Source organism: Tasmannia lanceolata, unplaced genomic scaffold, assembly GCF_043159265.1.
Source record: "Tasmannia lanceolata isolate RefF3 unplaced genomic scaffold, GAP_Taslan_0.1 ptg000005l, whole genome shotgun sequence".
NCBI lineage: Eukaryota > Viridiplantae > Streptophyta > Magnoliopsida > Canellales > Winteraceae > Tasmannia > Tasmannia lanceolata.
This window is the reverse complement of record NW_027518682.1, coordinates 15888612-15902020: the sequence shown is the minus strand read 5'-3', so window position 1 is coordinate 15902020 and position 13409 is coordinate 15888612. Positions and strand designations below refer to the sequence as shown.

The 13409-nt window shown below is 39.8% G+C and overlaps 1 protein-coding gene across 1 annotated transcript; it reads right to left on the bottom strand.

Moving 5' to 3' along the window:
* Positions 1-7918: 7918 nt before the first annotated feature.
* LOC143877688 (3-ketoacyl-CoA synthase 6-like) lies at positions 7919-10117 on the bottom strand. Its single transcript, XM_077379879.1, has 2 exons — positions 9231-10117; positions 7919-8850 (listed from the first exon to the last, which is right to left on the bottom strand). The coding sequence occupies exons 1-2, from the start codon at positions 10004-10006 to the stop codon at positions 8133-8135; spliced, it is 1494 nt and encodes a 497-aa protein (XP_077235994.1). The 5' UTR covers positions 10007-10117; the 3' UTR covers positions 7919-8132.
* Between the last annotated feature and the right edge of the window lie 3292 nt (positions 10118-13409).

Here is a 13409-nt window from a genome sequence, read left to right as displayed (position 1 = left end):
CATTTGTTGGGCCCGTGCAAATATATTCATTAGCCACGGACAAAAACTTTTGGATGAATGAATAAAGAAAATGACTATAGTAATAGAATATGAGAAAACGGTTCCTACACATATGTGTAGATAAGTTATCTACACACTAGCTTAAAATACATTGGGGGCCACATTATTTGGGTGATCCAAACCATTCATATTTAAGGCCCTCACATAGATAGGGTGTCCACAAAAAATCAGATCCATAGGATCATCCTAACCATTCGAACTGTGGAGGCAAAAAATGGACTAATTTGTGAAGGTTTAAAGACATCCATTTTACCTCCACAAATCGTAGGGTTGGGATGATCCTATGGATCTGATTTTTTGTAGACACCCTATCTATGTGAGGGCCTTTAAAATGGATGGCTTGGATCAACCAAACAATGTGGGCCCCCACTGTATTTTAAAATGGATGGCTTGGATCACCCAAACAATGGGGGCCAAGCATATCAGCACGCATGCATAATGTTTAGCGGTTGGTCAATCTTAGAGAATTTTGGCCCTGTTTGGATTACAAGAAAGACATTGTCGATGAGATTTTTTTTTTTTTAAGAACCTTTTTCTTCCCACAATTTTTAGGAAAATGATATGCTTATAGTTGATCTAGAGGAAATCATCATACATTGAAACTCTTTCTAATTAAAAATCAGGATCGGTTCGAGTTATCTTTCTATACATACAAAGAAGTCTTAACTTTTATAAATATTTTTCATTTTCAAAAAATTTCCAATAATCCAAAAGCCCCAACAATGAGCTTTCGTGAAAATCAACCTGTGGATTCGGTGTATAACCTGAAATCATCGTTGTCCAAGTGTTTAAAACACTAACTCACATAAAACACTGACAGGCATCCGATGAGGGATTTTATAAAACATTAACTCACATTACCTTGAAATGGGTTTGGGAAGGAGATGAAGGGTTGCAGTATGTTTTTTTAGGTTTTGCTTGGTGACAACTGGAAGGGCATAACGAAGAAATTGATGAAAGACTCTAGAGATCTATTTAAATAAAAGACCCCGTTCGGAGAAACTGAAGAAAAGAACATCCAGAACCAAAATTTGTGATAGGAAAAAGCAAAAAAGAACCGAAAAATCAAAATCCTCTTTTAGAAGAGAAAAACGCACAATCAAAATCCTCATACAAAAAAAGAATTAATAATCCATGTTTAAAGATATCCCCTAAAATTTGGTCATTCTAAAAACCAAAACAAAACTCAGGATCCCTAATTAAAATCCATCCATTTAAAGGGAAAAAATGGAAAACAAAAAGAAGCAAGAAAACTCATTTTTGGTTCGTTTGCCGGAGGGAGAATAGCCCGGTTCGGAATCCATATATAGTTCTTACCAGTCTCCTTCATTAATGAATGAAAAATAAAAATAAAATATATTTATGTTCAAAGAGAAAACGATACCCAGAGCAGGACATAGAAGAGAAGCAAAAATAAAAGCATGTGACGAGACTTTGAGAGGAGAGGCGGTGAGAAGGAGGCGGTTGAGAGCAGTGGAGTTTTCAGGAAGGGAATCCAGCGAATGCCAAACGGGCAGTTAATAGGGTTTCGTTTGGAGTCTTTGGACGGACGTGTAAGGGTCATTGGCATTGGAATTGACAAAAATAACCATCAGAAATTGGATACACAGGGAACTTTTCCTGATGTAAAAGGAATTTAAGCAAAAGTTGGGAACGAAAGCGATAACTTTTGGATGTTTTCTAGGGGCAAAGTAAGTGACCGGGATGACAAATATACCCCTGCAAAATTTAGCAGGGGGAGACAAATGTACGGTATGGCCCGTACCATAGGATGATCCAAACCGTCCATTAAATGGGCCACTGCCTACATAGGTTGTGCCCCAAAAATAATTTTCATAGGTTGATCCGAACCCTCCGATCTATAGAGGGTTATAGGTTGATCCAAATGGTCCATGTGATGGAACCATGTTTTTAAATTTAGTTCTGAAATTTCGGTCCGAAATTTCGATTAAATGCCATTATTTATTAAAAAAAAGTATTATAAAATTTCGGCCGAAATTTCAGAATTTCGGTTTGGTTTGAAATTTCGAAAAGTCGGTCCGAAATTTCTAACCAAATTACCAAATTTCGGATTTCGTCGAAATTTCGGACTGAATTTCAGATTTCGCCGAAATTTCGGTTTTCGGTGAGGTCCGAAACGGTTACCGATACCAAAATTTTGAACCATGGATGGAACACAACATCAATTGGTTGTGCCCGTAAAATCATTTCCATTTGTTGATCGTAGCCCTCCAATCGAGGCTGATCTTAGCCCTCCAATCGATAGAGGTTTCCACAATTGTTGTTCCTCTTTAGGTGCCCGGAATCCGTCAATATTTTGCAAGTGTCCTTCATGAGTAATAAAAAGTAGTTCTTTCGTCATTATCATATGACTTTACTTCTTCTTGGTAGTTTTTGCCTTAATTGTCATAGACAGGTACCATGTGTCGGTACTTTTTGTATGTAGATTACGTTTTTACCTTCAAATAATTTCTCATATATGTAGATGTTAGATATCAGCAAGTAAATGGTAAAAGAAAAAGTTAATGGCATTATTTTTGGACGTTTGCGTATTTATTGCCCAACATAAATGCCGAGAATACCCCTAAAGAAAATCAGAAATGTGTGCTAGGTTGTGGGACATGAATGGAAATAATGAAAAAGTGAGGATGACTTTAACCCCTTATTAAATGTCAATGCAAAAGCTGTGGGACATGAACGGAAATAACGAGAAAGTGAGGATGACTTTAACCCCTTATTCACGCTTTATATATAGTATAAGGATTATGATTTTTGGAAATTATTGTGTAACTTTTACACACTTGCAGCCGGTCAAACTACTATTTATATAATTCTTGCTTCTTAATGCTTTGTTAATATGACCATTTCTAGTTATTATCCCTAGGGAAATTTACGTAGAAATTGCATTATATTTATGAAATATCGATGGGCTCGTAGTGTATATGGTTTGCATTGAGGAGTGGCGTTGTACGCTGAAAAACCAAAATGACCTCCATCACCGCTGATGACCATCTCTATAACTCAGAAGAGGAGGAAGAGGAAGAGGAAGTAGAAGATGGAGAGGAAGAGGAAGAAAAGAGGAGATAGAAGAAGGAAAAAATAATCTACAATAGAAAAAATGGAAAATAAGAGGACGAGGAAGAAAAGAGGAGAATAGAAAAGGAAAAAGAAGAATTGATACCGGCAAAAATGGAAGACACATGAAAAATGGAAAACAAGAGAAAGAAGAAAAAAAATGGAAGGCATAAGAAAATATGAAGAAAAAAGAAGGAAAAGTTCAGGTCGAGTCGGCAAAAGTTGGAAAATATCAGCTTGGATCAGAAAAATTGAGGTCGTGTAAAAATGGTGAAATTTTGGGTCTTGTTAGTAAAATGTCAGGTCGTGTCGAAAAGAGTGTGGTCATGTTGTGTAAATGTTAGGTCGTGTTAGGTAAAGTGGGGTCGAGTCAGGAAAACTGGGGGGTCGACACAACCCCACATTTCACCAACTCTTCGAAAATGTGAGAAATGAGAAAGGAGGTAAAATTGCCTCAAAGGGCATTTTTGTCATCTCTCGTATGACGCCAATCTGACATGAAATCAAGTTATGTCGCCATTCGACTGCGATTTCAGAAATAAAACACAAATTATTGGTCTTTTTTCCCTTATCTCTATTTGGTAGCACCTCAATTCATCACTAATTGAGTTATCTAAGCTTAGAAATTAGAGATGATATATCTCTAGGACATATTAGAGAGGAAAAGCTGAGCAAAATACACATATTTGAGAAATCGAACACAGAGAATAAGTGTTGATAAAATGCCTAAAAGTTGGGAGCAAACTATTGTGTATACATTTATAGCAGTGAGAGCAGACCATTATGTATAGATTATGATCAGAAAATTTTAGATACATTCAATGAACATGTTCATTAAAATTATATTTTTTGTCCTGCCCTAAAATGGAGTGGGGATACCCTATTTCATCCAAAAAAAAAATTATATATATATACATATATATATATATATATATATATAATCTAGATTAGGGCTAGTATTGGGCTGGTAGTGTATATGGTTTGCATTGAGGAGTGGCGTTGTACAATGAAAAGACCAAAATGACCTCATCTTCGTCTTCACTATTTTGTTACTGTAGTCTAAAAAAAAGATTAGGGCCAGTATAGAATACTTGTCTTTGATCGAAATGGTTGTAGATCCCTTAACAATGGGAATAACTATAGAGATGTATGATAAATATAGGCTACAAATGTTTGCACTACCATGTTTTGACAACTTCTCTGACTCATCTTGTCTTTTATTATTTAAACAGCTATCAAAGGTTAGTTTTCAGCTGTTCACAAAAAAAAAAGGAGGCTTATTATGGTTCCAAAAAAGCTCACGGGAGCCAATTAAAATAAAAGACAAACTGAGTTTGTGCAATTATTAAAACATGGTAGTGCCAATATCAGTAACCTAAATATTTTAAAAAGAAGGGACTCAGAGACATGGGCATGGTGAAATAAGATTGCAACGAGCCAGATATGTGACTAGCCCCGCTCGTGAGTGATGGAAGATCAATGGTTGGGACATTATTGATATGATCCATTCATGAGATTTATTTTTTTGTGAAAGCCACAATGAACATCCTAGTATAGGATTAGCTATGGAAAGATGATGAATAGCCGGGAAGATGATGAATGGCCATTCGACCCAATAAATTCAAAATAAAGACTTGTGTTCGTTGGTATCACACCGATAACAGTCACATTTCTCCTGGTCTCGCAAAAAGTTGTGCCCATTTGAAATGGGCACAACATATGTAGAAACTTATAAGATATTCAAAATCTTCCAAGAAAACTAGTCTTACCGCTGTTGGGGTTCCATGCAAAAGCAAAGACACCATGTCTGAAAATGTAACAGATGTGGAAGGGCTTATAAGGACTTGAACACCCTCCTCTTAGCGGCTAGCTTTTTAAGGGTGAGTTCTACCCGGGTCATAACAATGACAAATCTGACTAGATATCTTTGTCATATTCTTACATTGTCACCCCCTAAACCGAGATCCGGTCCAAGATTAGTAAGTATTGGAGAGCCCTAATATAATATCTTAACTAGGAAACCCCCAAAAATTAAAATTTGTGGGACTGGAATACCACTCCCACAACGAATTCATTATGGGTATTTCATACATCATTTCTTTGATTAAGAGAGTGAAATTTAAAGTTCCTGATCACTTTCAAAGTGTATTCTCTTTAGAATATTATAGCAGTATCTCCATTGTTTTTTAAAGTAATATTGGTTCATAGAGTCTATAAGAGGAACAGGGTTTTTTAAGGCTCAATTAACATCTAGCTGTAAAATAATTCCCCCAGCATGACTATCGCCAATGACTGACCATGTTCTCTCTCAAAACTGTACTCTTGTTGAAGTATAAATTATTAAATAACACCAACTCTACCAGCTTAAGCTTTTGGAGTAATTGGTTGTTACATGGTATCGGAGCCATTTCCTCGTGGGAGGTCTTGGGTTCAAAACCCAACAATTCCTTGTGCATGGTACAGGTGTTCATTCGGTTATAAACGAGCCGACCGAACCGAAATAACCGTTCCAATTTCGGTTACCTACATTAAGCAACCGAAATCGAAACCGAAATTTCTAAAAACCGAAAAAACTGAAATTGAATGGACATTTTGATCATTCGGTTAGTTCGGTTAAAGGGGGCCACACGTGCCTTTATACTTCAACGGCTTAAGCTTTTGGAGTAATTGGTAGTTTCACAACTTCAACTCAGCCTCAATTGCCTGACTAGCCAACTGTTCTTGTGATGTCTGCACATATTAATTAAAGAATTTAATTTGTTATACGAATTAATTTTTGGTTACATATGGCTTTCAACATATCTTTTCACTTGACATCCAAGCTAATGAGAAAAGAATTGGGTCATCATCATTCCCGCAGTGCAATTACTAATGCTTGATACCAGTTCTGTAGGCCTTTTAAAAAAAAAAAAAAAACCGGTGAGTGTTTCGGCAATTTCGTAAAAAAGCCATTTCATAGCCCTCTTTTTAAAAAGAGGAGAGAAACTCCGATCTAGGGGAAATTTTATGGATTTTTTCTATGAAAATTAACATCACACTTAAAAAGACATTCCAAGGTCTAGGTTGGCAATTTTCCTTGAAAACTGAAAAATGTAGGGTTTGGTAGTCATTTTCCAGGCATCCAAACGCCCCCTAAATTCTGGCGCGATATACATTTTCTCTTATAAAAGGCCCCTGGGTTCCCCCTCAAACCCTAACATTGAGAATGGAGCATGTGACTTGGTTTCAATTTGAACAAAAGGAGAGATTTTTTGGATTTTATTAAGGGCCAGGTGGGAGCCCCAAACTTGGGAAATCGATTCTAGATAGGTCTCTAAAAAGTAAGAGGGGGCTTCACTTTATATACAGTATCGAAAAAACATTTAACTTGTAAGAATAAAAGTGGAGGTCATATTTCATGTGTGCTCTGGTCCCTGTTATAATTTATAAATTAAGGGGTTGGAGGTGTACTACTTCAAGTGGTTGAAGCTTTGTACCTCAACCTTGAGGGTCATAGGCTCATATCCAGCTAACCTATCAAAAAAAAAAAAAAAATTTATACTTTCCTCGCATCATGGAAATGATAGGAATACCCCCAATTGAACACTTATTACATCCCTTACCCTCTTTCACTCCATTGGCAATGCATTTAAACACAAAATCCTAACCATTTGACCTAGGTCTCCATCAACTTAATTTTAGTTAAATCAAAATAATCAAAGAAAAACAACGTTTTGGTCCCGCATTTAGGGTTCCAACAAAATATTCGGAAGACCTTGATTGGAATATCCTAGGCCCTTAATCCATCAAGCCTCATTTATGATTTCCACCATGGATGAGTAAACCATTGATTTTTGTAGAATTTTATCTTACACATGGGATGTCTGTTTGGAAAGGAAGAATACCAAGTGGGACGGTGCCCGATGATGTCCCGCAAGATTATGCCTGATGACTATATCTTAGATTCATCAGATCTGAACAAATGAGCACTCATCAAAAAAAAATCGTGACTCTATGCCTAGTGGTTCCTCTAATTATAATATTAATCCAAAAATGTTACTTAAAGATAATATAATACCCACTTATTTGGCAATTGATCCCCATGGTGACTCTATGCCTAGAACTTACTTTTGTATCATGGTCCACCCTTAGGGAGACACTTCATATGGGATCGAAGCCTTGATCTTCTGATCGTAGAGCCACCCATATGCAATCAACCTATTATTGGCTTCTTGAGTCCTTGACCATAAAAGGCTAAACACATTTATCGTTTTTCTATCTAACCACTTTAAAAAAAAAATTTCACTGATCAGTAAGATCACTCGACTAGTATGATTTTTGTAGCATGAATCATTCATAGTAGGGCCCATCACATAGATGGTCCATATCATAAATCGCAAGCCACTTACACAATCAACCCTAATACTGCCGTAATAAATTAATACGACCATCACTATCCCTTGACCATAATAAGCCAAACATGGTGGTATCTTCCACTACACTCCGTTAAGATTTGTAGTTGAATAAATCGGCCCTCATAACTTTCTGAAGGGACGGCCAACAGAAGTGTATTTCTGTAAGAAGAAAAGAAGAAATTACAACAGTGAGAACTAAAATGATAGAGACGTTACATTTCTATACAGGAAAAGACCCAACAACCAAAGAAATTAATTCCACGCAGTTAACACGAGACCTATTAAAAAAAAAGCAGCAATCAAAGCAAGCTATCGTACGAGAAAAACAAAGCAATCAAAACTAGCTATCGTTCTATCTCAGTCTTGATTCAGGTGACACAAGTAAGAAAGATTAAAGAAGCTTCTGCTGTGGTGCGTACTTACTGAGTTACTGCCATGCTCTGTCTCTACATTGATAGGTACGATACATAAAACCCATTCTTTAATTTGGTGAAATTACAATTGCAGGTGTATGATTTTACGAGAGAAATAAATTCGAATAGGACCGGATCCGAACCCGAACCGATGGGGGATAGAGAAGAAATTAAAGAAGGAAGTAACAATCTAGAGCTTGACAACGTCTGGAATATGGACTGGGTATTTATAGATACAGTCCGCCCATGGCCCGTCGACGGGTGTCTTGAGGGTCCGGTTACACTTCCATATAGCACTGTTACATTTAAACCCGCTCCCGAACGCGATCTGCCACACTCGATCACCCTTCCTCATCCTTCCCTTGCTCTCTATGTAGTTTAATTCGTACCACAACGAGGACGAGGATGTGTTTCCAAAACGGTGGAGTGTCATCCTAGACGCCTCTACGTGTTCCGCTGACAGTTGGAGGTTCTTCTCGAGCTCGTCGATCACAGCTCGACCCCCGGCGTGGATACAGAAGTGTTCGACTGCCATCTTAAAGTCGGGAATGTAAGGTTTCCACTTGGGGTTGAAGATCTTCCGTCCGATGAGTGTGAAGAGGAAGAGGAGCTGCTCTGATGCCGGGAGAATCAACGGTCCGATCGTCGTGATGTTGGATTTCAATGCCTCGCCGGCTATCGCCATGAGATCTTTCGATAGAGATATGCCGGAATGCCCCTGCGCGTCTTCCTCCTCGTAGACACATCGGTAGGCCTTGTCGTTGTCGCCTTTGTGGGTTCGAACCAGGTGCATGAGACGGTATTTTGCCCGCCGACGATCTTTCCGGCGATTCGATAAGAGGATCGCGGCCGCACCCATACGGAAAAGGCAGTTGGGAAGCAACATCGACCGTTGATTTCCTCCGTACCTATTAAAATATAAATAATTAACCATCTCTAACAGCTTAAGCTTTTGGACTACTTGGTTGTTTCACATGCTACAAAGCTATTGCCATGTGTACAGGTTCAAAACCCAATAACTCCTTAATATTAAGGTAAGAAGTGGCTACAAATCAATATACAAAAACACTCTACTTAAGACACTAGCGTCTTGATTTTTGTTTGCTGATTTTTAGCCACTTAACCCATCTTACTCCTCTCTCACTACTTGGAGACAGTAGTTGATCATGGGAAAAAAAATTAATGGTAGCCAAACGTGCCCTATAAATTAAATGTGAAAGAGAGTGTTAAAGTATAAAAGATTAAATAACACCCCCTCTAAGCTAAGTAATTGGTTGTTTTACAGTACCAGTTGGGCGTGAGGATCTCGGTGCTGATCACCAAAGCGAACGAATTGGGGTGAGCTTGGAGGAGATCCCGGGCCAGGTCAATGGATAAAAGCCCGGCGCTACAGCCCATGCCGGAGAGATTGAAGCTCCTTATATTGCTCCTCATCTTGTACTTATTTACCACCATAGCTGATAACGACGGCGTGGGCGAGAACATACTGCAATTCACGACGAGATTATCAATATCTTTGGGTTTGATTCCTGTTCTCTCAAGTAGAGAATCAATGGCCGAGAAAATAACTTGTTGGGCTTCGCCTCTCGCAGCTTCCATGGTGGGGTTGGGGGGTATGTAGTGACTCGCGGGAGGGAGGGAGGTCTCATCTCCTAGACCAGATCTTTCCAAAATTCTCATTTGGAAATCTACGCTCTTTTGGTCATTAGGATTGCTTAATTTCATGTGTTCCATGAAAGTGGCGAAGGGAGCACGACAACTGACGGGGGGTTTGTAGAGCGCATAGTCGACGAGATAGACGGGGCGGGGCTTCGACGTGAAATAGACGGTGGCGATGAAGACGATGAGAAAGGAGAAGCAAAGGATTTGGACTAGGTCGAAGTTGAGGGATTTCCAAAAACCAATGACCTCATCGGGCCCGAGCCGGATGACTTCAAGTAAGATTCTGGCCATGATAGGAATGAGAATAAAGGTGACAAAATGGTTAACAACGTATTGATAACCGAGCTTCACGTACTTAAGCTTGACGGAATTGGAGAAATCCGGCAACGGGGTCGTCGGCATATTGTGTAGAAGAAGAAGAAAAAGGGGAGGAGTCGTGTGTGTTTCTTCTTCTTCTTCTTCTTTTCTTCTATGTTTGATGTGGGGATAGGAGAGTGCTACTAGGGTAGGGAAGGGATTTAAAGGCTTGTTGGAGCAGCAATGAATGAGGGCAGATGGGTTGGTTAAATGAAGCTCTCACGTCACTAGCTGGATTTTTTTATTTTTCTCTCCCCCCTACAAATTATGATATCTGAGCTAAAACCCAACTTTCCTAAACAACTGGATTCGGGATTTTTACAGACTAATGTAAGCTCGTGTTTTAACTTTGGCCACTTTTTTATGGCTCGGTGAGAAGTTATTTTGGTTGGCTGACTTTTGTACCCTAAGCATTTACTCGTGTAAGATTTCAAGCGTCGACCTCCCCCTCCCCCGACTTACCTGACACACGTGGTCAGTTGGGTCATTGCGTGTATCCGTAGGGACTAGTCCTACTCCCCTTAAAAGCTAACGATTTCTGTTAAAGGGTGGGAAATATCACTGCCTTTTAATTAACCTGCTCAAGCAAATTCACATTTCTTTTTCTGACTTCTCTTGGAAGGAGGTTATTGATACGCGGCAAAAGTGCAAGTGGGGTCCAGCGGTTTGGTTAAAATCCCATGAATCTAGACCTGGCAAACGGGCGGGCCGGGCCGGGTTTGATCCGGTCCGTACGGGTCCGGGTCAAACGGGCAGGAAAATTTTACGGGTCATTGAGCTTGGACCCGCGGGTCTCCCGGATTTTTGACGTATTTTTTAAGATGTTTTTTTTATTTTATATATAGGGATTTGCTAGCCACCTTCGCCGATGCTTCTTGTCGGCTTGTCGCACATCCTTTGCTACAAAGATCGGAAGAAGTACGATTTGTGCAAAGGTGGCTAGCAATAAATAAGAATCATGTCGGTACTGTGTTTTATAGACCTGGCAAACGGGTGGGTCGGGCCGGGTCAACTCGCGGGTGATGGGGGTGCGGGTCACACGGGTCGGGTCAGGAGATGACCCGCATTTTTGCGGGTCAGAATTTAGGTGACCCGCGCGGCCCGCAGGTGGGCCGGGTCAACCCGCGGGTCACCCACAAATTCAAACAGTTGTTTATTTTGGAAAATGTTATCACTGGATTTTGATGAGGGGGGTATGGCCAGCACCGTGGGATGATCCAAACCGTCCATTAGATGGCCCACAGCCTAAATAGGTTGTGCCCCAAAAATCATTTCAATAGGTTGATCCTAACGCTCCGATCTATAGAGGGTTAGGATCAAGTGATCAACCATCTAACATTCAAATCGGAGGGTTGGGATCAACCTATGGTGCTAGCCACAACCTATTTATATTCTATGGTGCCAGCCATAATCTATTCAGGCATCAAACCCTTAAAAAATAGATTAGCATGACAAAATCACCATCCTTTGCATTAGAAAAAAAAAAGCCATCTAACTAGATTAGCATAACAAAATCACCACCCTTAAAAAGCCAAGTGACTGCGGGTGCTCGCGGGTTGACCCGACCCGACCCGTGTTTTTGCGGGTTGGGTCACCCGCGGGTTAGTTTTGACGGGTCACTAAAACTCAGACCCGTGCCCGCAAATTTGCGGGTGGGTCGAGTCGACCCGCGGGCACGGGTCGCTTTTGCCAGGTCTAGTGTTTTAAGTGAAAAATTACAGAAAAATGGAAGCAAAGTAGAAAAAATACCAAAACATGACAATTATCGAAAAAACTACAGAGAAAATTCAAAACTTATGACAATTACAGAAAAAGGCCAAAATAAAACTTTTGCTCTTCTCTACAGTCACCCGCGGGTCCACCAGGCCCGACCCAGTTTTGACAGGCCGCGTGGACCCACGGGTCAATTTCAAACAAGTCACTGATTAGTGACCCGGACCCATAATTTACGGGCGGGCCGGGTGGACCCCCAGTCCGGGTGACTTTTTGCCAGGTCTACATGCATCAAACAATATTAGCCCTTACACATGTTTTGAGACTTTTTAGGGCAGTGATCAAGGTTTTAAATTTCGACCCGAAATCAAAATTTTCGGAGTCAACACCGAAACTGAAATCTTCCGAAACCAAAATTCGCGAACCGTGCCAAATTTCTAAATTTCAGATTAAATATTTGATTTTTATTTAAGAATAAATATTAATCTTTTATTCCTTTACAAAATTTCAGCCGAAATTACCATAATTTCTGCATAAATTTTGCTAATTTCGGCCCCAAAAACGACATTTCGAGCACCAGTTACCAAATTTTGCCTGAAGTTTCAAGATTTCGGCTAAAATTTCGGTTTCGGATCTAACCGAAATTTAAAACCTCGGCAGTGATACCCCCTGATGGATATTCAATCGTTAATTTTTAATGCTTTTGGAGTTAACGGTTGCTTTTCCACCCCTTAATATATCCTAACGATAGGAAAATGTCCATTGGATATCAATACCCTTTAAAAAAAATAAAATCAAAATATGTGTAAAATAATGCATCTTATTTGTCTCCTTTTTTTTATGCCTTTCTAACTTTCTAAGTCGTCTATTTTACACCCTGCACTTACATGGTTTAGGATCGTCCGATGGAGAATAATTTTGGGACAGAACCAATTTACAGTGGGGCCCAACAAATGAACGGTTTAGATCATTGAAAAAGTGGTCATAATCTGTCGGCTTATCTTTTCAAAGAAAAAAAATGCCAGATATCAGATATGGTATAACTACACAATAAACGAGGAGATTTCCACGCCCCCCCTCAGTAGGCTATTTCCCCCTGACGGCTGGCTAACGTTAAACGTTAGGATTTAACTATATGTCACTTTCCCACCATTTGACCGGTCTCTCTCTCTCTCTCCACACACACATCAACAGGAACAGTTGGTGGGCCCAACAGGAACAGTTGGTGGAATGGTGGGCTCATCTTTGAATAACGTAGGCCCCGCGCATACCACACCATATGATAATCCAAACCGTCCATTTGATGGGCCATATACGTAAATATGTTGCGTCCCAAAATATCATTTCCATAGGCTGATCCTAGCCCTCCGATCTAAATAGAAACTACATCTTATGCAACCTCTATAGATTGTAGGGTTGTGATCATCATATGGAAATGATTTTTGAGGCACAACCTATTTACATTGTGGCCCATCAAATGAATGGTTTGGATCATTCTATGGAGTGGGTAGTAAAGTAACATTAAGGCCCGTCCACAACATAGGACGATCCAAGCCGTCCATGGTTTGGAAAATCCTATGGAGTTGGTCGTACAGTAACATTAAGGCCCAATCGTAGGCCCCACCGATATTTTTTCAAATTGAAGCGTACCGTCCACAACATAGGATGAGCCAAGCCGTCCATGGTTTGGATCATCCTATGGTGTGGTTCGTACAGTAACATTAAGGCCCAATTT